General features: G+C 36.4%; 1 protein-coding gene across 4 annotated transcripts in view; it reads left to right on the forward strand.

Moving 5' to 3' along the window:
• Positions 1–577: 577 nt before the first annotated feature.
• LOC101894094 (uncharacterized) overlaps positions 578–27440 on the forward strand; it is an 81815-nt gene continuing 54952 nt past the window's right edge. The window contains exons 1-2 of one of the 4 annotated variants that reach the window (XM_011293353.3): positions 578–741; positions 810–873. In XM_011293353.3, the coding sequence (XP_011291655.1) occupies positions 682–741; positions 810–873 (124 nt within the window). In that variant the 5' untranslated portion in view covers positions 578–681. Of the gene's footprint in view, positions 742–809; positions 874–3920; positions 4106–4176; positions 4289–11560; positions 11697–11758; positions 11847–24286; positions 24491–24573; positions 24707–27440 lie in introns of those variants that run through there. The other 3 variants (XM_005181426.4, XM_020036036.2, XM_005181425.4) reach the window with 3 other exon arrangements.

Genomic DNA, 27440 nt, shown 5'->3' on the forward strand with positions numbered 1-27440 from the left:
AGGATACACAAGGATAAACTTCATAATACACTTCAACTCAAAGAGTAACTTCGTGGTCTTCTAAGGAAAATAAGAATTTTTCATATAGAGTATAAAACAGCCGGATCTGCCTTTCCACAGCCTGTAATGCGTCAATGAATTTCCATTCAGGAAATAATTAAATGTCTACGTACATATCTCGCCCATCCATTGGCAATTACAACAAAGTGTATTATTGACCGCTATATTGTTTGTATTCGACAGACTGAACAATGCCTTATCGCATTCTACGCGGTGCCCACATTATAACTGAATTAGTTATCTGGTTAACGGTAAGTATTGCCATTTTTGTTGCTTCTTCTTCGTCTAGTTTTTCCATTAATCGGCAATCGTGCCAATTGAATTGGACCAACACACACACACACGCACACACATTCAATCACATTTGGGGAGAATCCTATGAAACAGGTGGGTGGTGGTGAGGGGATGGGTTGATATGATTATTCGCACTTGAACGCAATCAAAGCCAGAACCAAACAAACCCATCAACGCCAACCAATTCCAGTTACAATTTTTATTTCGATTAAAAAACATTTGTTTTGGAATACAAAGAAGAAGAAGAAGAAGCACATCTAGACCGGAATAAATAAATACAAGTTGAAAAAAGAATTAATAAAAAGCCGCTAAGCAAAAGATACCACAATGGTCCTCAGTTTGATATACTACATATTTTTGATCTTGGCCATTTCCCTGCTGCTGAGGGTAAAGAAGTGTTTGTGTGCCACTTGTTTTGGAATTTTTCTAGCTCCCCTTTTTTTATTCTTTGTCAGATTTTTATCCGTCTGCTGTGTTTGGCTCCAACCCTGCACGCTGCGGCCGAGGAAAGCAATAATGGTAAGTTTAACGATTTCGTATAAAAAGTGCGTTCCAGAGAAATTTGCAGTGAAGCTAATCACAGATTCTATATCTACACCAAAGCAAGGTGCTACTGTTTTTTTTAATATTCGCACATTTTGCCAAAATTTATCAACAACACCCAATGAGGCGGGGGGATGGACAATAATTGAGCTAATTTATTTTGTTGTTATTGTTTTGTTGTTTTCTATGCCATATGGAAATGAAACAATTTCGCAGGGTTCGGAAATAAAACTTTCTAGTTATGAGTAAATTAGTTTAACTCTGCATATGGCGGATATTTAACTTGATATTCGACCATCAATTCGGGAACCTATTGAAGTAATTTCTATGGACACAACCTTTACTGGATCGCTCATTTTTCTGAATGGCATAAATTGCTGGCAGCGGCTAAAAGGGAAGAAGCCTATCGTTAAGCAAAATAAAAAAACGCCTTTGTTGATGTAATGATATTTGGTGGTGACGATGCTTTTTGTTTAAAAAACAGCAAAGTTCGGTCTGGACAAACATTAAATACCCTTCTCCATATGGAAGGAAGAATTTCAAAAAAAAAAAAAGAAAATCCGTCGAAAATACCGTATAACTGAAACCCGTTTTATGGTGGCCGTAGGAAGACGTGGATCTACATAATTTTTTGAGACAGGTTCTAGTACCCTCTACGAATTTCAAATACTAAATTTGATACAATTCCTGTGATCAAAACACCAAATATCGGGGCAACTCTGTAGCTCTTTTGAGCCTATTTTCTTTCCGGTACGTTGTAAGTTCTTGCACTTTTTTGCATTTCAATGGCTTTACCCCAAGCTCTTTTTTCAATATTTGCCGAATGGAATATTGCGATATGTTCAGCTCACGAGCCATTTTTCGGCCACTGCGACGCAGGTTTCGATCAAGTCGCTTCTTTACTTTTCGAACCATTTCTGCTTATGTTGCTGTTTTCTTCCATCCGTTCCGTTCTTGACTTCGGGCTACGCTACCAGTATCACGGTATGTAGCGATGGTACGAGACACAAAAGACACCTTATACAGGGGTTATACGAAGACGTGGACATTCATAGGCAATTTTCCGTCATAGGCTATAGTATCCATTATGATCTTCAAATACAAAATTTGGTACAATTTCGGAGAATAAAATCGCTAAAATCATCAAAATACCGGTCATCGGGAGGTTTCGTTATATGGGGCTATAAGAAGATGGAGACCTACATATATAATTTTTTTTCATAGGCCGTAGTAGACATTAAGATCTTCGAATACAACATTTGATAAAATTCCGGTAAATAATGTCGCTAAAATAATCAAAATACCGAAAATCGGGACGTATCGTTGCGTGGGGGCTATGCGAAGACCTGGACCTGTATATGTAATTTTTTGCCATAGGCCGTAGAATCCATTATGATCTTCAAATACGAAAGTAGGTACAATTCCGGTGAATAAAATCGCTAAAATCGTCAAAATACCGAATATCGGGAGATATCATTATATGGGGGTTATACTATGACATAGCCTGCATATTTAATTTGTTGTCATAGGCTTTAATATCCATTAAGATCTTCAAATACGAAATTTGAAATAATTTCGTTAAAAAATATCATCAAAATCTACTCCAAATATCCTGAAATGGATTTTGTCCAAAGATAGGTATGGTCTAAAACCGTTTTTTCGAAGGGAGTATACGATTTGGTCTAAACTTGGATCGAGTTCGGAGATGGGCAATATCGTCCCACTTCTTCTGGTACAAAGGTCGAAATTTAAAAAAAAATATATTTTTTTTTTCTGCACAGAAAGAAAAACGATAATCCGATTTGCTCCAATTTATCGCAATATTCCATTCGGCAAATATTGAAAAAAGAGCTCGGGGTAAAGCCATTGAAATTCCAAAAAATGCAAGAACTTCCACCGCAACAGAAGTAAATGGACTCAAAAGAGCTAAAGAGTTGATGAAACGCCGAATTGGGTTTTCTCCGATGAGAAAACATTCGTTACAGTTTTAAACAAACAAAATGATCGTGTTTACTTGCCAGCTAAAAAATGTGCACCTTCGGTTGGCCACCAGAACTCAAGCGCCGGGCAGGGTGATGGTGTGGGCCGCCATAACAGTCGATGGTCGCTCTCCGCTCGTATTAATCGACCGTGGCATCAGAATAAATGACGAATATTATCGCGAATATATTCTTGCCTTGGGCACGCAAACATTTTGGCCGCAGACCTTGGACATTCCAACAGGACTCAGCACCACCGCACTCAGCACGCGCCACCCAAGAATAGGTACAAAATGAGGTTCCTCTTTTCATATCCAGTGTACAATGGCCACCAAAATCTTTGGATACCAATCCGTTGGACTATTGCGTCTGGAGTATTTTGGAAAGCAAGGTTGGCACTAAAAAATACCAAAATGACGATCACCTCAAGCAAGCGCAAGAGCAACAAATATTGGCCGATTGAGGGCCATAATTCGGTGACGAATTCGAACAAATCTAAACCCTTTCTAAAATGTGATTTCTATTTCCTACATTTTTTGCTTTCTTTCAATAAAATTTAAAAAAAGTTTACTTTTTTGCAATTTTTTATCGCACGTATGTTTCTAACGGTGTATTCATAAATATATCCGGCAGCACCTTCCTTATTGCTTAGCCCTGCTTTAAACAAAAAGAGTACTTCAAAAGGCTTTTTGCATTCCTATCGTTTTCCATCTCTGAGTCCAGAACTTTGTGCCAACACTGACGCTTACATTATTGCTCTCTGTTGCTAACACATTTCTGCAGCCTTAACAGAGCAAAGCAACACAAAATTCTTTCCATTTCTCCAAATTGCAAACTGCGATAAGATAACATCGCATACAATGATAATACTATCAAGATCTCCAATATAAGATATATACATACACATGCACACATACGCATACAATCATGTATCTATGTAAATAGGGAGATATGAAGATAACGACAATTTAGATTTTGCTGTCTCATAGAGAAATATCTTCGGGGACTCATCTTAAAAGGCAAGCATTTTTTATCTAGCTGGTGATTAATGAAAGAAGGCTGAAGTGAACGAAAATTTGTTAAGGCATCTGCAGTAATTGAGAAAAATTAAAAAATAAGAATAAATATTAAAAAAAAAATATCTTTGATCGTGTTACCAAGCAATGACAACCGAAATGTTTATAAGTGATATAATCTATTTAACCTTTCTAATGGTGTTGCTGTTTATTGTAAGTAGATGGAATTAAATAGCTTCTTGCGGGAGTAAGGAGTTGTTTCATGTGGTATCCTTTTCCTCCAGATCATCTATAAGGGCTTTACATTTGGTGGCCGCATCAATCTCCCCGAGGATCAACAATTCAACATTGCCCGTGACTCGTTGTACTTTAATCGCCATTGTTTTACCAGAGCAGGTTTGTTGTGTTTCTATTTTTCATTTCTATTTTTTTTTTTTTTTGCATTTTGATAAAGAAAATTTATATGAGCTATTAAAACTTTAAGACCATTCTAGCATCATATGCTCCAAGAGCAGATAAAGAACCACTAAAAAATCAGCATGTGAGAGCCAAGTAGTTCCAACATTTACTTCATTCATAATTTTACAAGATATGATAAGCTCCCCTTCGTCTTGGCAAAGATTTTTTTTCTTTTCTGGGTTAATAAAACAAAAGGACAAATGTTGGCTGGAACAACGTAGATCTACTAGGTAGTCGCATCACCCCAGCTGACGGCACCTTTAAATGTCAAAACAAGTTGTTGTAATGCTGAATTCGCCCTAAATGAAAGCAACAAAAAAACAAAGTTTGTTTTTATGTCTTCTTCAGTAAAAGTATCTCTTTTCTAATATTTTAACCAGTAAAGAAAGTCCTAAAGTCGGGCGGGGCCGATTTTATGATACCCTACACCACTTTGCTAATTTAGTTGAGCTCCACTTAAAAATTAAAAGTTTTTATGGGAGAATTCAATCATACACGCTATGATTATAATTAAAATTTAAAATTCAAATAACTAAATATGCCGAAGCATTTGTATCTTTTAAATTCGGACTTGTATTGCCCACATGCTGCAAAATTAATTTGAAATCAAATGAAGATATATATGGGAGCTATATCCAAATCTGAACCGATCTCGATAAAATTTGGCAAAGATATTTCTGAGCTGTATTTGATATATTTCCCTGAATATCGTTGTTACGGAGGGCATATTACGGCTGTGGGTAACAAATACAATAAATCGGATGAACAATATATATGGGAGCTATAACTATATCTGAACCGATCTTCATCAAATTTGGCATACTACCTTCTAGACTAAATTCGGTCGTATGTGCCAAATTTCATCCCATTTGGACAAATATTAGACGTTTGGTGCACAATAAATGGTAAATCGGACGAAGTTATATATGGGAGCTATATTCAAATCTGAACCGATCTCGATAAAATTTTGCAAAGGTATTTCTGAGCTGCATTTGATATATTTCCCCAAATATTGTTGTTACAGAGTGCATATTACGGCTGCGGAGGACAAAAATAACAAATCGGAGGAACAATATATATGGGAGCTATAGCTATATGTGAACCGATTTCGATAAAATTTGGCATACTTATTTTCGGGCCTAATTTGGTTGTATGTGCAAAATTCCATACTATTCGGGCTGATATTACACGTTTGGTGCACAATAAAAGGCAAATCGGACGAAGATATATATGGGAGCTATATCTAAATTTTTACCGATTATCTCCAATTTCAATAGGGTTCGTCCTTGGGCCAAACATATGTTGTTTGCAAAATTTCATCTCAATCGGATAATAAATGTGACCTGCATTTTGTTCACAAGAATACATGGACAGACGAACGGACGGACAGACGGACTGACATGCATAAATCAACTCAGAAAGTGATTCTATGCAGATCATCAAAAGGAACTATGGGTCTATCTCGTTTTCTCTGCCTGTTACAAGCAAATGCACAAAGACATAATACCCTGACCACCAGTAAAAGAATTAAAATTTGAATTTGTCGAAGCCATCCGACCGTAATGTTAGGGAAACCAATGAAACGTGAGAATTGTCCATGACTTGGAGCTGTATTCCAGAATCACTGTAATCAAAGGTTCCTTCATTCATGGTAGAAGAATATAGGTAGACGCGTCGACACAGCTTCTGGGACAATAAACTGTCAAACCAATTATTTCAATTTTTTAAAAATTCTTGAAAAATGCATACCATAACAACCTCCGATTGGCGTCGTATAAGAAAACTTATAAAAAAAACTATTTATTTTTGAAAAAAAAATGAAAATTTTGTTGACATATCAATGTACCCGAACGTTGATGCATCTACCTGTATTCTTTTACCATGATGGCATCCAAGCCGCTGCCACGAAGTCTTGCAGCATTGTAAGGCGTCCATACAACCCCTTTAAGGCCTGACTCTGTGGTATAGCCATTTTACTTTACCGCTCCAGCTTTTTACGAGAGCTATGACTCAGTTGGTCTTACACTAGCCACAGCTCCACCAGCCTTCTGTGGCCTGTGAAAACTCTTTGTATGGTTTGGGGAATTAGCATCGGCTCTGCTACCAAGAGAGGTTTGGTAGCCACAGCTTGATTGCTGGGCATTCTTAAAGGGCTTTTACTGGTGGCGATATTGGTGCTATGTTCCTTCTTTAAAACCATTTGATCGGGAACACTTGCTACTGTTGTGCCATGTGCTGGAGTCAGTGTAACCTCCGGTTACCAACATTACCAACAACATTGACGTAGAAGATATTACAGTTGTGGGTTTGTCTAAATATTTCGGGGGCCAGCTATCAACTTGGGGCTTTTGCAATGGTCCCCGAGAGTCGTAATTACTTGGCTTAATTTGCAAACACAACATAAAATGTAAACAAATACCTCGTTCCTGATTGGTTGAAACAACTTTGCCGCACTATTTAAATGTCTTGGCGAATGCACGTTTTTCGCCTTAGATGGCAATTTTGACATTTGAGGGTACCACAAAAGTTGCTTTGTTGTAGCAATTCGCCGATGCGGTTACCTGTTAAATCTACCTTGGGTTGGAATTTGTGGTATCAACATAATTACGATGGGGTTGGAATTTTATCATCAGTTTTTTTTTTTGTGGGGCGCGAGTAATGTCAAGCTCACAGTGGGCACAAAGTTAAATATTTATATATAACTCTACGTTTACACAAGGCTGGACAAATATAAATTACCAGCATTGCAAAATTGATTTATTATCAATTTTAAAATCATAAATGGAACTGGTAGATTTTTGATCGTTTCCAGAACCTGCAAGAATCTACAATTTTTGCAATTTTTTTTCCATATTATAAAGGGAAAATCGGTTATCGTGGTGAAATATTTTAGATTAATGCAGTTCTGTAACAGGCCATTTGTTTATTTTCTTTTTCTTTTTTTTTTTCAATTCAATTGTTTTTTTTTCTAAATCGTAATGCCAACATATGCTAAAGGTGAGAACACATAAAACGTTTATTTTTTGTATGGCTTAAGTCATCCCCTGGCTTCTTCCCAGAGGAACAAAGGAGTCTTAGGTTGACTTGGTTTGATTCGATTTCGGAGATGTTCCGAAGTAGTGGGCCAATGTGTCATGGAAAATAACTAGTATAAAAGCTATAAGATCGGCCTAGCCAAACTTTGAATACCCTCCACCATTTGGAACGAATTTGGCAATTTAAAATAAAAAAATAACATCCGTTGAAAATTCTGCTAAAATCATGAAAATACCAAATGTAGCCGTCATATTAGGGTCTAAACGACGATGTGGAGCTGCATAGGCAACTTTTGTCATTAAAATATTCAAAGACGAAACTTGAAAAAAAAAATCGGTATATAATGTAGCTGAAATCATCAATATGGAGAGGTACTATTATATGGGGGCTATAACCAAATGTAGACCTGCAGTATCCATTACGAACTTCAACTACCAAATGTAAAACAATTCCGGTGAATAATGTTTCTAAAATCACCAAAATACCGAATATCGGGAGGTACCGTTTTATGGGGGCTATACCAAAACGTGGACCTAACAGGGTTAAAAAGCTGCAACAAAGTCAAACACCATAATTTTTAAATTTTATTAAATGAAAGCAAAACATGTCGGATTGTTCGAATCGGTCACCTTTGGCACGAATTATGGCCTTCAAACTGCCCGAATGTTGTTCTGCGGTATTTTGGCTCATTCCCGGCGAAGCGTTTGCTTGAGGTGATCGACACTTTGGTATTTTTTAGTGCTCACCTTGCTTTCCAAATTACTCCAGACACAATAGTCTAACGGATTGGTATCCGGAGATTTTGGTGGCCATTGAGCGCTGGAAATTAAGCGAGGAACCTCATTCTGTAACCATTCTTGGGTGACGCGTGCTGAGTGCGATGGTGCTGAGTCCTATTGGAATGTCCAAGGTCTGCGGCCAAAATGTTTGCGTGACCAAGGCTTTAATACACCCTCCAGAATATTTTCGCGATAATATTCGACATTTATTCTGATGCCACGGTCGATTAATAGGAGCGGAGAGCGACCATCAGCTGTTATGGCTGCCCGCACCATCACCTTGGCCGCCGCTTGAGTTCTGGTGGCTAACCAAAGGTTCACATTTTCAGCTGATCTCTTTGGCAAGTAAACGCAATCATTGCGTTATATAAAATTTGATACGGCCAAAACGTGCCACATCGAAAAAAAAAACGGTTTAAAACGCTAGGTCTCTTTGGACCAAATCCGTTTCAGAACATTTGGAGTCAATCTAGCGATGCCCGCCCTTCAGTCTGTCTGATGCGCTCGGTAACTCTCGAAGGGAGTATACGATTTGATCCAAACTTGGTGCATTGTAATATTATTATTAAACTTAGATCGAGTTCGGAGATTGGTAATATCGTTCCAATCCTTCTGGTACCTCCCTCATTTTCAAAAAAAATATTTTTCTGCAGACAAAAAAAAGGATAATCCAATTTTATTCTTACTTTGCAAATCCTAGTATTAGCATCAGTGGTAAGTCAGGTATGAAAATTGAAAATATCGATCCACTCCATCACGTACCTCCCCCACAGAAGGTCGACATTTCGAATAATTATAAATCTTATAAAATGTGACGCCCGATTGTCCTCAAATTACAAACATTACAATATTTTTAATCTAAACCAAATTCTTCTGGTACCATCCCCACAAATGGTCAAAATTTTGTATATCCATGAAGTTCATAAAACGCGAAATTGACGTTCGACTCCATTCAAACTGGACACATCTCAATATTTCTATCAACACAAGATCTTTTATAAAGATAGTAGAGATCGGACCATTTCTTCTGGTAAGGGGTAGGGGTAGGTCACACACACAAGTATCGGTGTTCTCTTTCCGGCACCTCCCTCTAAGGGTCAACATTTTGAATATTTATTAAGCTCATAAAACGCAAAATGAACTTTCCATTCCATTCAGACTTGGTATATGTCAATATTTCTATCAACGCAAGATCTGTTATAAAAATGATAGAGATCGGGCCATTACTTCCTGTACCTTCCCCACATAGTGTCAACATTTTGAAAACGATCATAAAATCCGAAAAAAGCACCTGGTTCTCTTCAAATTTCACACTTGTAATTACTTTTACTAACTCAAGATCTGCTGTGAAAATGGGTTATATTGTTGCACTCTTCTTGGATCGAGAAACACCCCTCCCCCACCAAATTCTTCAAAAATGCGAAATAAGCATCTAACTCTCTTAAAATTTCACACATTGCAAAATCTGTTGTGAAGATGATAAATAACTGCCAACCCCTTCTGGAACTCACCTACAAAGGGTCAATTTATAATACTAATATCTGTCATAACTTGCGTAACAAGTCGGCGATTCTATGCAACTTGCTATATCTAAATATTTAGCTTAATAAGAAATCTAAAGGTGATAGTTCATAAACAACTAGAAGTCTTCGCATACCTCTTTTTGTGACGAATTAATATGCCCAGCTGCTTAAGTACCCTCACCTTAATTTGAATATATAATTTATTATTTTATTTATAATTGCGTATATAATTTTTCGATTTCCTTTAAATTTTGAACATACCAATATTTATACTCTACACCACAAGGTGGTCAGGGTATTATGTCTTTGTGCATTTGTTTGTAATAGGCAGAAGGAAACGAGATAGACCCATAGTTCCTTTTGATGATCTGCATAGAATCACATTCTGAGTCGATTTATGCATGTCCGTCCGTCTGTCCGTGCGTCCGCCCGTCTGTCCGTCCGTCTGTCCATGTATTTTTGTAAACAAAGTACAGGTGCCCGATCCAGATGAAATTTTGCAAAGATCTTTTGTTTGGCCCAAGGACGAACCCTATTGAAATTGGAGATAATCGGTCAAAATTTAGATATAGCTCCCATATATATCTTCGTCCGATTTGCCTTTTATTGTGCACCAAACGTGTAATATCAGCCCGAATTGTATGGAATTTTGCATATACACATAAATTAGGCCTGAAAATAAGTATGCCAAATTTGATCGAAATCGGTTCAGATATAGCTATAGCTCCCATATATATTCTTCGTCCGATTTGTTATTTTTGTCCACCGCAGCCGTAATATGCACTATGCAACAACAATATTTGGGGAAATATATCAAATACAGCTCAGAAATACATTTGCTAAATTTTATCGAGATCGGTTCAGATTTGGATATAGCTCCCATATATAACTTCGTCCGATTTACCTTTGATTGTGCACCAAACGTTTAATATTTGCCCAAATTGGATGAAATTTGGCACTTACGACCGAATTGAGTCTAGAAGCTAGTATGTCAAATTTTGTGAAGATCGGTTCAGATATAGCTATAGCTCCCATATATATTGTTCATCCTATTTATTGTATTTGTTACCCACAGCCGTAATATGCACTCCGTAACAACGATATTCAGGGAAATATATCAAATACAGCTCAGAAATATCTTTGCCAAATTTTATCGAGATCGGTTCAGATTTGGATATATTTCCCATATATATTTCTATCTGATTTCAAATTAATTTCGCACCAAATGGGCAATACAAGTCCGAATGTAAAAGATACAAATGCTTCGGCATATATAGTCCTTTGAATTTTAAATTATAATTATAATCATAGCGTGTATGATTGAATTCTCCCATAAAAACTTTTAATTGTTATGCGGAGCTCAACTAAATTAGCAAAGTGGTGTAGGGTATCATAAAATCGGCCCCGCCCGACTTTAGGACTGTTTTTACTGGTTTTATCTGTATTAGATGAAGTGGAATATTTCGGTCGGCTATATCTGGCACCTCATGCATTTTTCCACATTTTCCAAAATCATGTCTCATAAAAGGTATAGGAAGTACTGGAGTCTACTTCCTATACCTTTTATGAGACATGAATATGACACGTGGTAATATTTATATTGTAATTGGTAATTGGACAATATTGGCCAACTGCTTTGAACCTCCCCCATAAAGGGCCAACAGTTACAATAAGCATAACTCAAGTCTGCGGGTATACATCTGTCGGCAAAGCCGACTAATACTCTTTCACCTCTTTCCGATATCATAAATGGAAAATAGGTTATAGTGGTATTGTTTTTTTTTCATCCTTCCGGTTTCTGGAACATAGCACATTATAAAGTACGGGAACACAGCTGATGTGACATTTATGACTTTATCGATTTTTATAATTGCTTACTTTCATTTTCTTCGGTCATAATGTCAACAATTTGAAAATAATTTATTCAAAATTAATTTTAATATGGAATCGTTTTATATCTATTGCTTCGATTTGTTTCTATTCATCTCATTTGTATTCCTAATAAGAGTGAGTAAAATATCTAAACTTTCTTTTTGAATATTATCTGGACTCCAATTTGAAATTTTTAGTGGTTGGTCAAATTTCTATACGGACACCAATGTACGGCAGTGTGTGACAGTTTGGCCTTTGCCCACTATCCATGGCTTCGAGGAAGAGGTTAGTTAGTATTAATTTACATGTATCCCATCTCAATTATTATAAGGAACCACTTCGTGTTGGAAAACTTATGTCGAACTCTTGCAATATTTCTTCCTAGACAAATTGAAGTATTCTAGGACAGATATGGGAATTCATTTTCAAAAGTTTTAGATTCACTTTTGTAAAAAGAAGAAAGATTATCCTTCCGCAGGGTCAACCAAAATGAGACTAGAGGAAATTTATTTTTTGTCTGAGAAAAAGAAAACATTTACGAGAATATAGGAGTGAATTGTTTTCTTTGTGATGCTTTTCGTGGTCATTTTGTATTTATGCATTTGAAAAGCTGAAAACATCGACCGATTGGTAGATCGAAAATTCTAGCACATGCCACAATCAGTAGGTATACTATTGAAGAGAAACGCTCTGTTCCAGAACCTGTTAGAATTTACTATTTTGTGCAATATTGATCGATATCATAAAGGGAAAATCGGTTATCATAGCAAAAATGTTTACAGTCTTGCAGTTCTGGAATAGACCAGTAGTTTACAGGGCATGCATTTTCTTGTCTTTACTTGGGAGCGAAACCTGCTAGGTTATGGGAGTGATCGAAGATTGGGAGTTTTTTTTACAAAGTTTGCTCTTCATTCTTTTGTTTTAACTGGGAGCTCTCCCGAGTCACTCCCAAAATAGAGAGGGAGTCGAAACTCTCAAAATAAAGCAGGAGTTTGCACTAAGGGTGAATTCGAGTGGAAAAAAATATTTTTTTGCTGATTTGTGCGTGTGTATGTGTGGTATGTGAAAAAACACATACACACAACCACGACAACGGTATAAAATATCTGAAAGAATGCTTAGCAGGAGTAGACCAGAAGGAATGGTCAGGTCCCTCCCATCTCTATAACAGATCTTGTGCTAATGAAAATATTGAGATGTACCAAGTCTGAATGGAATCGGATGTTAATTTCGCGTTTTTTCTGAACTTCATGGATATTCAAAATTTTCACCCTTTGGGGGTTAGGCACGAGAAAGAGTGGACCGATCTATCTCATCTTCACAGCAGATGTATATATGAAGAGGACCGGATGCTCATTTTGGATGTAATAATCGCTTTGGTTATTCAAAATTTGACCCTTTGTGGCATGTGTGAAATATGAAGAGAGCCAGATGCTTATTTCGGATTTTATGATCGTTTTCGTCATTCAAAACTTTCACCCTCTGTGTGGAGGTACCAGAAGGAATGGTCCGATCTCTACCATATTTATAAAAGATCTTGTATTGATAGAAATATTGAGATGTGCCAAGTTTGAATGTAAAAGAATGTTAATTTCGCGTTTTTTGACCTTCATGGATATTGAAAATGTTGGCCCTTTGTGGGGAGGTACCAGAAGGAGTGGACCATTCTACTCCATCTTCACACTAAACCTTGGGTTAACAAAAATATTGTGATGTGTGTAATTTGAATACAATCGGACCCTTATATCACATTTTATAAGAGTTATAATTATACAAAATATAGACTCTTTGTGGGGGAGGTACCAGAAGGAGTGGACCTGACATAGCACTGATTCAAATATAAGGATTTGCAGCAAAATCGAACTATCCTTTCTCTTTCTGTGCTGTAAAATATTTTTTTTTGAAAATTTCGACATTTTGTGTGGAAGGTACCAGAAGGAGTGGATCAATATTGCCCATCCCCGAACTCGATTTAAGATTGATAATAATATTCCAGTGCATCAATTTCGGACCAAATTGGATACTCCCTTCGAGAATTAACGATCGCACCATACAGACAGTCGGACATCGCAAGATCGACTCCAAATGTCCGGAAACGGATTTGGTTAACGCAGACCTAGGGTCTAAAACCGTTATATCGATGATGCAGGTTTTGGCCGTATTCCGAACTCGATGTAAGTTTGGTAATAATATTATGATGTACCAAGATTGGACAAAATCGGATACTTCTAGAGTTATCTTGCGCAACAGCCAGCCAAAGAGTCCTAGGGTCTAAAGCCGTTATTTCGATCAGCACGGTTTGACCATATCAAATGATCCATACACTCTGTAGCCTTATGGCGGAGGATATTAAAATGTGTGTAAAAAGTTACATTACCTATGATCCTGACATCTTGTGGAAGCCTTTACGTTGTTAAAAATAGAAGATATGCAGGTTTAAAGTTGAAAGTCCAAGAAATCCGGATTTTCTCTGTATTTACCGCTATAAAATCAATTTTCGAAGTGACCTCGAAAACCCAAAGACACATTCGTCATATCTTGGCTCCCACAAACCAGAATTGGACTATTAGGGCAAGTGTGTATTTTTGATGTCACCCAGTGATATTACCGATAAAACAGCAACCACCAAGGAGACGGTTTAACCGATACTAAACGGTTTCCTTTAATGTTAAATTTATTTAAAATTACTTTTCTAAATTTATATATTTATTTGCTCTAAAATTCATAAATAATTGTTTGGATGTGATATATTATTTAGTTATTTTAAGCGATTTTGGAGGGCAACTTACAATCAAACCATCATGATAAATTTTTGAGGGGGACCCCCTTTAGATTTTCGCTGTTATTAGGTGTCAATCTATTTTTAAAAGTAGTCAATAATAAAATTATACAGATACAGATATTGCTTTGGAAATAAGATGTTACCAATGTTTCCATTGGTATGTGCGATAACTTTTCCAGAAAAAATATTACTCAGTAATCTGTACTTCGTCTGGGCCGAACTTTTAATACTCTCCAACTGTTGAAAGAAACTTCAAAATTTTCAAAAAAAATCTGAAAACTACCACTTAAATGACAACCGTTATATGGGGACGAAGGCGTGGACCTGCATACGAAATTTTTTGTCATAGGCTGTAGTACCCACTACGAACTTTAGATACAAAATTTACAATTACGGTGAATAATGAGGTAAGAGAATACCTAGTATCGGCTCTAGTACCTATTACGAACTTCAAATATGTAATTTGAAATAATTTCGGTAAATAATGTCGCTAAAATCATCAAAATATAGAATATATGTATGTACCGTTATATAGGAGCCATACGAAAACGTGGACCGACATGGCCCATTTACGAACTTAACCTGCCTACTGGTAAATTTTGCACGTGTGCAAAATTTTAGCCTTCTATCTCAATTTGTACGAAAATAGCGTGATTACAACAGACAGACAGATGGACCCCGCTGATGGTCTTAGAATTTTACGCTGATCCATAATATACACGGTGAGATAAAAAAAAACTGCACCAAAGTCAAACCCCATAATTTTTACATGCTTTTTTTAGATTTTATCGATTGAAAGCAAAAAATGTCGGAAATAGCATCAAATTTTAGCATTTTTGCCATTTTTGGCACGAATTATGGCCTTTAAACGGCCAATGAAACCCTCACACTCTGCCCGAATCTTGCTCTGCGGTATTTTGGCCCATTCCCGGCGAAGCGCTTGCTTGAGGTGATCGACACTTTGGTATTTTTTAGTGTCAACCTTGCTTTCAAAAATACTCCAGATACGATAGTCCACGGATTGGTATCCGGAGATTTTGGTGTTCATTGGGCGCTGGAAATGAAGCGAGGAACTTCGTTTTGTAAAATTCTTGGGTGGCGCGTACTGAGTCCTGTTGGAATGTCCAAGGTCTGCGGCCAAAATATTTGCGTGCCCAAGGCTTTAATGCGCCCTCCGGAAAATTTTCGCGATAATATTAGCCATTTATTCTGATTCCCGGTCTATAAATACGAGCAGAGAGCGACCATCGGCTGTTATGGCACACACACACCATCACCATTGCCGGCGCTTGAATTCTGGTGGCCAACCGAGCGTGCACATTTACAGCCGACCTCTTTGTCAAAGAAAACACGATCATTTTGTTTGTTTACAAACTGCTGAACAACGAATGTTTTCTCATCGGAGAATACCAAATCCGGCAGTTGAGCACTTTCGGCCAAGCGAAGCAACTCTTTAGCTCTTTTTCTTTCACTTGCACTTTTCGGAATTTCAATGGCTTTACTCCGAGCTCATTTTTCAATATTTGCCTAATGGAATATTGCGATATGTTCAGCCATCGCCATCACGAGCCATTTTTCGGCCACTTACTTTACTTACCACAAAAGATTTATTCACATTTAAATGCTGGAGTGCTCTAACAATTGCCACTTGTGGTTTTCCAGCCAAATGTAAAGAAATCACCCTATCACGCTTGAGTTCCATCACGAATAACTCTTTTTCAGAAAATTTCTCACCAAAATGCTTTTGTACGGTTGTAAACAAATAATGAGCTGTCACTGGACTAATTTTAACAGCGAACGGACGAGTGGCTTAGAAATGACAGAAGTCTGAAGTTGGTTGCAGTTTTTTCATCTCACCTAGTATATACTTTGTAGGGTCTATTATGAATATTTCGAGGAGTTACAAACGGAATGACAAAGCTAATATACCCTCTATAAAATGGTGTAGAATATAATGATTAAAAGATGACATGACATGACATTTTTAAACATTTTTGCACCGGGCAACAGCTGTTTTTCAATCAGCTGATGTTACTGAAGTATTCTCTCTCATATATTTTTATACCCTCCACCATTCTATGGAGGGTATATTAACTTTGTCACTCGGTTTGTAAATCCTAGAAATATTCATAATAGACCCTGCAAAGTATATATACAACGACATTATTTGCCGGAAATATTTAAATGTTCGTATTTGAAGTTCGTAATGGGTACTACAGCTTATAACAAAGTCTTCGTATAGCCCTCATATAACGGTATCTCCCAATATTTGGTATTTTAATGATTTCAGCAACATTATTCATCGGAATCGTTTCAAATCGTTTCGTATTGAGAGATTTTAATATTACTACAGCCTATGACAAAAAATTTCGTTTGTAGGTCCACGTCTTCGTATAGTCCCCATATAACGGTTTTCATTTAAGTGATAGTTTTCGGAATTTTTGTTTTTTTTTTTTTTTTTTTGAAATTTTTCAATTTCGTTCGAAATGGTGGAGGACCGAACTTGGCTGCTTTTTACTTGTTTCTTCCTCAATTACTGGCCATCTGGGTTATCAAACTGTATTTTGTACAAAATATTGGGGTATCGTACACACCTGATCTTCGCAAGCATATGCCTGTTACGGATTCCCGTTTTTATACCCTACAACACTATGTGTTGGGGTATTATAAGTTCGATTGGGCCAGAATTTATGTAACACCTCGAAATATTGGTTTCCCATATAGGAAAGTATATATGGATCTTCCTAGCTCGCCGAGCTGAGCCGATCTAGCTATGTATGTCCGTCCGTCCGTCTGTCCATGTTAATTTGTAATCACGCTACAGGTCGCAATTATGGCCCGATCCTTACGAAATTTTGCAAAATTTGGGTCAGAATAGAAGCCTATTTCTTTTGGAGATGATCGCCAAATGTTTAGGGGTTGAAATGGACCAAATACTGAAAAAATGTTGGATTTTACAGTAGCTATACAGGTCGCAATTATATTCCAATCGACGCGGAATTTCGCATGTAGCTAGAGTTTAGGGCGGGGAAGAAGCCTACCAATTTGGGTGGTCATCGGATAATATTTAGCGGGTAAAATAGACCATATCTTTTATGTTGAAAAAATTCAAAAATTTTCATTAAACCGCGAATATTTTAAATCCCGGCGAAATCACAAAGCCATGGCAAGGTTACTTCTGATCTTTACATTGATGTTAACATCCAACAAATCGAATATATAGCAAAATATGTGCGATATATATGTCTATCAAAGAAGATATGCTTGAAAGATCTCTTATATGTCGAGAACGGCTGAACTGATTTCGACAGTTATCATTAATTCAGAATGGCCTCTTGGCAGGAAAGAAAAAACGTCTAAAAAATCGCATAAAAATATCTCTCTAAAGATGAAAATATTGATTTTGTAACATTTTCTCATATTTTTTCAATTTTTGTCATATTTTTGGCATATTTTCATTTTCAATTAAACATTTGGTAATATTTCTACAGCTAACAAAACTATGTAGTTAGGATATCAGGATATCATATACAGATCGCATTTATGTCCCGATCCTTATGAAGTTTTGCATGGGGATAAGATGAGGGTCAGAATAGAAGCCTACTCTTTTTGGAGATAATCGTCATATATTTAGGGGTTGAAATGGACAAAAAACTGCAAAATTGTTAGCAGATCGTAATTATCGCCCGACCCTCACGCACATTTGAATGGGGGTAACCGGACATTGCAAAAGCCAAGCAGTTTTGGATGGCCATCCAAAAATATTCAATGTGTGAAATAGTTTGCCAACTTTTGTAGACAAAATACGAAAATGTCCATTCCAGTGACTCTTTGGAGAATTCACAAATACAGGAAAGACACACTTCTGACTATTTCGTTAACGCTGATTTCGTTGAAGAATATAGTCAAATGTCTGTATCTCATATAGATGCGTTTCAGTCAAAAACCAATAATAAATGTTAATCTTTTGCCACTTCTGAGAGTTTATAGTTTATAGTCATTGGGAAATATTGGTTCCAGATCTAGGAAGACCATTTACGTGCAACATCTACCAATAAATTGTAAATGAGGAAATTAGTTTAAGTTTCTATTATTCAAAAATTAGAGAACGAAACATGATGGTTTTCTTTTATTATTTGTCACAATATCTTGTCGAATTCTTTCGAGTATATCGCCTATATAAACTGTATCACTTATTATAGTGTTGTAGGGTATTCAACGGTCGGCCCCGCTCGACTGTAGCCTTTGCTTACTTGTTATATTCGACGTTGCCTTTGAAATATCAAAAACCTTGGCATGAAAACATATTGAGATTTTTTTTCTGTTACCCTGTGTTTCACACCAAATTTATGATTAATTGTTTATATATATCACATTTTTTTAATATATCTACAATTGGTAAATTCAACAATGAATAGTTAATTCCCCATTGCTTCAGATTTTGATTTTGAGGTTCGTGTGCACCACAGGCATGGTGGTCCTTATTGATTGGCCAAAAAAACGCCGCCATCTATTTTCCCATGACAGTTTATTTGTTTTGACAAAAAAAAGAAATAAAATAAAAAAAACTAAAAAATAAGAAACAATACCTGAAAATTTGTTTATAAATCATACAAAAGAAACGAACAAGAAAACACACGCACACATATGTATATGACAGTATCTAAAAGTTACGTTCGATAATTGTCAGCAGCACTAATCTATGGAAATAAATTTTGGTTTTGTTGATAACAACATTTGTTTTGCGGTTAGAAGTAAATCAGAAAAAAAAGAAAAAAAATCATTACAGGTTGATTTAGTTCGGTGAGGCATTTGTAACGGTATTGGATGGGTTCTTCGAAATGAAACAATATATAACACTATTTATTTACTTTGTGATATAAAAAAAAAACTAAATAAATAAAAAACATATTGGTTAAAGTCTAGACGAAATTTGAACACCCTATTCGAAAAATAAATATTAGGATTTTTTTTTGAAGACAAAAATTGTTTAGTTATTTTTTATATAATAATCTGTAGTAGGTAAATTTTGAATCTGCAATAAGTGAAATTTTCAATATAAAAAATTATTTATTTTATAATTATTTTTAACTTATTTATATATTATTTTTATTTTTTTATTTATATGTTATTACATTTTTATATTTAAATATTTATCAATTTGTTATTGTCGACGGTACAGGGTTGCCCATATTCGACAGACCCATGTTTTTTTTGGGCCCATTCCAATCGACGAGGCTTGTTTGCAGGCAACATTCTTTGCGTCAATTGAATTTTGTACGGGAACAAATGCAAATCAATGCGAATAGTCCGTTGTAAAGTGGACCGAGCCATGCCCAACTGCTGAGAACGGCGTTTTCGGAATGTTCTTGGGGACCTCTCAACACTGGCTCGTACGGCAGCGATATTCTCGGCCGATCGCCTTGGTCGACTTTTATATGGCCTCTTCGTATTAGAAAGAGCCTTACCAGTCGAAAATTTTTCGTATAAACGCTTAATGGTGTTCTTAGAAGGCGCACTTCTCGCATTTTTTAATGTTTTAAAAGCACGTTGAGTTTTCACAATTGTCTTCTTGTAAATATCAACTATTGCAGAGCGCTCGCGTGGCGTGTATTGGTTCATGGTAAAAATCTGCTTGGACTGACGCTTCAAACGCGGTATGTCATTAAGCGATTTGACATCTCTGTCAAAAGTTATGGCGTTGCCAGATGCGTCCGTCGAATATGGGCAACCCTGTATAGCAGATTATTTTGGTGGGTATTTTTAACCCTCAAACGTGTCACAAAAGTGGTATTTTTGGTTCTTTTTTTCAAAACATGATGCAGCACTGTCTTTTTGACGGGATCGTAGCAAGTCAAATTATTCGCCAACAAATTCTACGATAGATATTAAAAATCTAAATAAAAATAAAAAACCTCAACCAACTTCAGACTGCTGTCATTTCTAAGCCACTCGTCCGACAACTGTTAAATTATTCCAGTGACAGCTCATTATATTGTTTAAAAGCGTACAAAAGAATTTTGGTGAGAATTTTCCAGAAAAAAAGTTATTCGTGATGGAATCCAAGCGTGATAGTGTGATTTCTTTATATTTGGAAACCCAAAAGAGCAGTCCAGCATTTAAATGTGAATAAATCTTTTGTGTCTCGTAGCGTAGCCCCACGTCGAGGAAGTGGACGGAGACGGACACGGAAGAAAACAGCAACATTAGCAGAAATGGTTCGAAAAGTAAAGAAGCGACTTTATCGAAATCCGCGTGACAGTGGCCGAAAAATGGCTCGTGAGCTGAACATATCGCAATATTCCATTCGGCAAATATTGAAAAATGAGCTCGGGGTAAACCCCTTGAAATTCCAAAAAGTACCAGAACATACAACGCAACAGAAAACCAGTAAAGAAAGTCTTAAAGTCGGGCGGGGCCGACTTCATGATACCCTACACCACTTTGCTAATTAAGTAGAGCTCCACATAACAATTAAAAGTTTTTATGGGAGAATTCAATCATACACGCTATGATTATAATTATAATTTAAAGTTCAAAGGACTAAATATGCCGAAGCATTTGTATCTTTTAAATTCGGAATTGTATTGCCCATTTGGTGCACAATTAGTTTGAAATCGGATAAAGATATATATGGGAGCTATATCCAAATCTGAACCGATCTCGATAAAATTTGGCAAAGATATTTCTGAGCTGTATTTGATATATTTCCCTGAATATCGTTGTTACGGAGTGCATATTACGGTTGTGGGTAACAAATATAATAAATCGGATGAATAATATATATGGAAGCTATAGCTATATCTGAACCGATCTTCACCAAATTTGACATACTAGCTTCTAGACTCAATTCGATCGTAAGTGCCAAATTCCATCCCATTTGGACAAATATTAGACGTTTGGTGCACAATAAAAGGTAAATCGGACGAAGTTATATATGGGAGCTATATCCAAATCTGAACCGATCTCGATAAAATTTAGCAAATGTATTTCTGAGCTGTATTTGATATATTTCCCAAAATATTGTTGTTGCATAGTGCATATTACGGCGGCGGTGGACAAAAATAACAAATCGGATGAACAATATATATGGGAGCTATAGCTATATCTGAACCGATTTCGATCAAATTTGGCATACATATTTTCAGGCCTAATTTGGGTGTATATGCAAAATTCTATACAATTCGGGCTGATATTACACTTTTGGTGCGCAATAAAAGGCAACTCGGACGAAGATATATATGGGAGCTACATCTAAATTTTGACCGATTATCTCCAATTTCAATAGGGTTCGTCCTTGGGTCAAACAAAACATCTTTGCAAAATTTCATCTGGATCGGGCAATAAATGCGACGTGTACTTTGTTTACAAAAATACATGGACAGACGGACAGACGGACGGACAGACGGACGGACGGACATGCATAAATCGACTCAGAATGTGATTCTATGCAGATCATCAAAAGGAACTATGGGTCTATCTCGTTTCCTTCTGCCTGTTACAAACAAATGCACAAAGACATAATACCCTGACCACCTTGTGGTGTAGGGTATAAAAAAATAGGTTCAAAAGAGCTAAAGAGTTGCTTCGCTTGGCCGAAAGTGCTGAACTGTCGATTTTTTTTCGTTCTCATAGATTTCTCCAAACAAAACGATCGCGTTTACTTGCCAAAGAGGTCAGCTAAAATGTGCACCTTCGGTTGGCCACCAGAACTCAAAACTCAAGCGCCGGCCATGGTGGGTGGGTGTGGGCCACCATAACAGCTGATGGTCGCTCTCCGCTCATATTAATCGACCATGGCATCAGAATAAATGCCGAATATTATCGCGAAAATATTCTGGAGGATGTATTAAAGCCTTGGGCACGCAAACATTTTGTCTGCAGACCTTGGACATTCCCTCAGGACTCAGCACCATCGCACTCAACACGCGCCACCTAAGAATGGTAACAAAATGAGGTTCCTCGCTTCATTTCCAACGCACAATGGGAAGCAAGGTTGGCACTAAAAATACCAAAGTGTCGATCACCTTACGCAAGCGCTTCGCCGGGAATTGGCCAAGATACCGCAAATAAAATTTTAAAAAAAAATATATAAATTATAGCATTTGACTTTGTTGCAGTTTTTTATCTCACCCTGTAAAGGCCAGAATTTCATAAATATGAACAAGTAAAAAAGCAGCTAAGTTCGGCCGGGCCGAACTTTTAATACCCTCCACCATTTGGAAGGATCTTGAAAAATGTCAAGAAATCTCGAAAACGACCCTTTAAATGATGAGCTTTATACGGGGGCTATACGAAGACGGGGACCTGCATAAGGTATTTTGATGATTTCATCAACATTATTCACCAGAATTGTTTCAAATTTCGTACTGGAAGATCCTAATGGGTACTACAACCTTTGGCAAAACATTTTGTATGCAGATTCAGATCTTTGTATAACCCCCATATAACGGTACCTCCCGATAATCGGTATTTTCCTGATTTTAGCGACATTATTTACCGGAATTATTTCGAATTTCGTGTTTAAAGTTCGGAATGAGTACTACAGCCTATGACAAATATTTTTGTATGCAGGTCCACGTCTTCGTATAGCCCCCATATAACGGTTTTTATTTAAGTGGTAGTTTTTGGATTTTTTTGTTTTTGATGTTTTATTGGAAATTTTGTCATAAACTCGCGCAAAGTACGATTTTAACCCTAAAATGTGTTTTTGGTATATATTTACATTTTTGGCCTTTATGTAAGATTTATACTTTTGACTTTATATACGATTATTTTACGACAAATAATTTTGTAGAATATTTGACTTGTTACGATCTGGCTCAAAGTAAGTTTTGAGCCATTATTTAAAAAAAGGACAACAAATACCCGTTTCTTAATTCGCTTGAGGTATGAAAATACCAATCCAAATATTTCCCCGTATTGTTATCTGAAATATTGCCAAAGACATGATATACCTAAAATTCGTGCATTTTCCGATGAATCTTAATTCGAGCATTTCCAAAAGTGTGGAAGACGGGGAAATTGTCCCTACTTTTGTCAGTTTACTTTCTAATTAATCATTTCTAAATTATTATTAATTATTTATTATTAATTAGTTACTTCGTTCAGGTTGAACGAAAGCATAACAAGTGGAGAAAGATGTAAATGTTTATAAGTGCGGTTGTAAGATTTAGAAGATTTTCCAAAAGAATTTTAGTTTTATGTAATTCTTTTGTTCCTCTTCTATTGAGCTTACGATCTCGTCACTTGGGTAAAAAATGTTTTTTGTCATAGAAGTTATTTGTTTTTTAAATAACTTCTGGGGAGGATATCCCAGACAAGAAACAAGGGAACTGATGAGGATTGGTGGCTCTTTCCGAAACCTAGGTATTCCCTGCCTTACCCCCTGGTAAACATTACCATCGTTCTCCACTCATAAACAAACGTTGTTTTTATAAAAACAACAATAATGGGATTTTGCCTGATGATTTTGCAACATTAATTATTTACTTTCAATTATTATTTTAATAATTTTTATTAAGAATTATAATTATTAATTTAATAATTATTAATAATTTATTATTTATTTATCATAAATATTTTATTTATTTATTTATTATAGGTAGTAGATAATAATTTAATAAAAAAAATATAAAAAACCAGTCTCATAACTCCTCTGCCACAAGTAGGGCACCCAAACAATTCATCCATGCCGTATGCGGATTTTATTTCGCCTACCATTCGATAAAGTTTATCTATCTTTGGCTTCAGTGCGTATTCACCTTTCTTGGGCTTTTTTTGTTAAGTTGTTTTCCTTCCACATCGCAGTTATTGTTTATTGCCTCTTTTTTAGAATTTCTGTTCGTTTTTTATTTTTTTGTTTTACCGAAACAATTTTAACTACGGTCAAGGGAAATAGAAAACAATTTGCCACCAAACAGTCATCAGAATTTGGCGATACCTCCACCAACAAAAAAAAAGCAATATTAAATATCAAAAAACAAAAAAAAAATAATAATAAATAAAATTAAAAATCTCACTTCGAAATCATTCAAACTATTTCACAAGTGTTACAATTAACTAATATTAATTTCACAATATGGACGATTTCGGAACGTATCTGATATGGATGTTGATAATTATATCCGCCTTTGTCATAATTCGTGTAAGTTGAGTGGTACAAAAAAAAATGAGTGTGAGCAAAAATTAGTATCGACAATTTTTTTTTTTCAATAATTTATATATTAGGTTTGTTGCACCGCCCTGTGTAATATTCCGTCGAATGAAAATCCTCCCGGTGGACCGGTAAGGCGTCGTGTTGTCCAGCGAATACGCATAGATCCCCCAGCACCACCACCAACATCATCGGCAACAGCTGCAGGTGAGTGTTGTGTGTATGTATGTGTGTGTAAAACCAGCATTCTCTCCCAACATGTTGAGAGACATGGCAATATTGACAATTTGGACTTTTTTTGTGGAAAAATAAATTTTGCGGCCTCATTGACTGAGGCTATATTTTTATACCCTCAGCCATACGGATACAGAGGTTATATATCATTTGATACCACCAAAACTTGCCTAACTGAAATAAAGTTAGACCCTAAGTCTCTTTGGACCAAATCCGTGTTAGGACTTTTGGAGTCAATCTAGGCGTGTCTGTCCGTCCTCACTTTGCAAATCCTTATATTTCCATCAATGCTAGGTCAGGTGTGAAAATGGACAATATCGGTCCACTCCATCAAGTACCTCCCCCACAAAGGATCCACATTTTAAATAAACATAACTCTTATAAAATGTGATGTAAGAGTCCGATTGCTTTCAAGTTAAACACATCACAATATTTTTATTAACCCAACGTCTGGTGTGAAGATGGAATATATCGGTCAACTCCTTTTGGTACCTCCCCCACAAAGGGGCAAACTTTTGAATAATTGTGACGTTTATAAAATGGGATTCCGTTTGTCTTCAAATTTTGCACACATTAATACTTCTACCGGACCAATCGTTCTAGTACCTCCCCCACAAATTATCAAAATTTTGAATAATCAAAACACCCATAAAACTTCAAATAAGCATTCGATCCTTTCGAAACCTCATACATTCCAATATTTTTACTTATAGAAAATCTGTTGTAAGGATGGGATAGATTGGTCCACTACCTCTGCTAGAACCGGTAAAAAATTGTTATGAAATTTGTTATGAACGGGCCACTTCTTCTGGTACCTCCGTCACAGTGGGTCAAAATTATAAGTGGACTGATATATTCCATCTTCGCACCAGAACTCGGGTTATAATTTCAAAATGTTGACCCTTTGTGGGTGAGGTACTTGATGGAGTGGACCGATTTTGCTCATTTTAGCACATGACCTAGAACTGATACAAATATTGGGATTTGCTAAGTTGGAGCAACATCGGATTATCCTTTCTCTTTCAAGTATTTTCTTTGAAAAAACGAACTTTTGAAAGACATTGTCCACCTCCGAACTTGATTTAAGTTTGAAAATAATGTACCAAGTTTGGGCCAAATCGGAAACTCCCTTTGAGAGTTATCGTGCGCACCAGCCAGCCAGACAGACGGACGGACGGACGATCGACTTCAAATATCCTGAAACGAATTTGGTCCAAAGAGACCTAGGGTCTAAAACCGCTATTTCGATGAGGCACGTTTAGGCCGTTTCAAATGATATATACCCTCCGTAGCCATATGGCTGAGGATATAATGAGAAGTGGATAATATTGGTCCACTCCTTCCGTATCTCTTCCTTAAATTTCAATATTTTGAATAAACATAACATAAATCAAAATATATTTAAATAAACTGACTTAGGCTTTTTAACTTGTTTTACCCTCAGCCGAATGGCTACAGAGCGTCTACAGGGTAAGATAAAAAAACTGCAGCAAAGTCAAGCGCCATAAGTTTTATTTTTTTTTTATACCCTCCACCAAAAAAGTATGGAGGGTATACATTTTTCGTTATATTCTTGATCAGCGTAAAATTCTAAGACGATTTAGCCCTGTCCGTCCGTCTGTCCGTCTGTTGTAATCACGCTACAGTCTAAACGAATTAAGATAGGAAGCTAAAATTTTGCACAGATTTCTCTTTTGTCTGCAGGCAGGTCAAGTTCGAAGATGGACTATATCGGTCCACGAAATCGTATAGCCCCCATATAACGATACCCCCGATATTCGGTATTTTGATAATGTTAGCCACATTTTTCAATGGAATTGTCTGAAAATCCGTACAAGAAGTTCTTTATGGGTACTTTATACCTCGGAAAAGAATTATCTATATCGGTCCACGATATCATATAGCACCCATATAACGTTACCCCCGATATTCGGTATTTTGATGATTTTAGCCACTTTTTCAATGGAATTATCTGAAAATCCACACAAGGAGTTCCTTGTGAGTGTTTTACACCCAGACATAGATTTGTCTTTATAGGTCCACAATATCGTATAGTCCCCATATAACGGTACCCCCACGGTATTCGGCTTTTTGACGATTTTACCTACATTTTTCAACGGAATTGTCTGAAAATCCACACAAGGAGTTCCTTGTGGGTACTTTATACCTCGGCAGAGAATTATCTATATAGGTCCACAATATCGTATAGCCTCCATATAACGGTACCCCCCGGTATTCGGCATTTTGATGATTTTACCCAGATTTTTCAACGGAATTGTCTGAAAATCCATACAAGAAGTTCTTTATGGGTAGTTTATACCTCGGAAGAGAATTATCTATATCGGTCCACGATATCGTATAGCACCCATATAACGGTCCACAATATCGTATATCCCCCCATATATCGGCACTTTCCTTTATTAGATATTTTAAAGATTTTAAAAAAAATTTTAATCGATTTTATTTTTTTTTTTTAATTTTTTTTAATTCGTTCCAAATAGTGGAGGGTATTCAAAGTTCGGCCCGGCCGAACTTACTGCTTTTTTACTTGTTTAATTTTATTAAATGAAGGCAAAAAATGTCGGAAATAGCATCAAGTTTTAGAATAAGTTTCCAAGGTCTGTGACCAAAATGTTTGCGTGTCCAAGGCTTTAATACACCCTCCAGAATATTTTCGCGATAATATTCGGCATTTATTCTGATGTCA

This window comes from Musca domestica, unplaced genomic scaffold (assembly GCF_030504385.1).
Source record: "Musca domestica strain aabys unplaced genomic scaffold, Musca_domestica.polishedcontigs.V.1.1 8, whole genome shotgun sequence".
NCBI lineage: Eukaryota > Metazoa > Arthropoda > Insecta > Diptera > Muscidae > Musca > Musca domestica.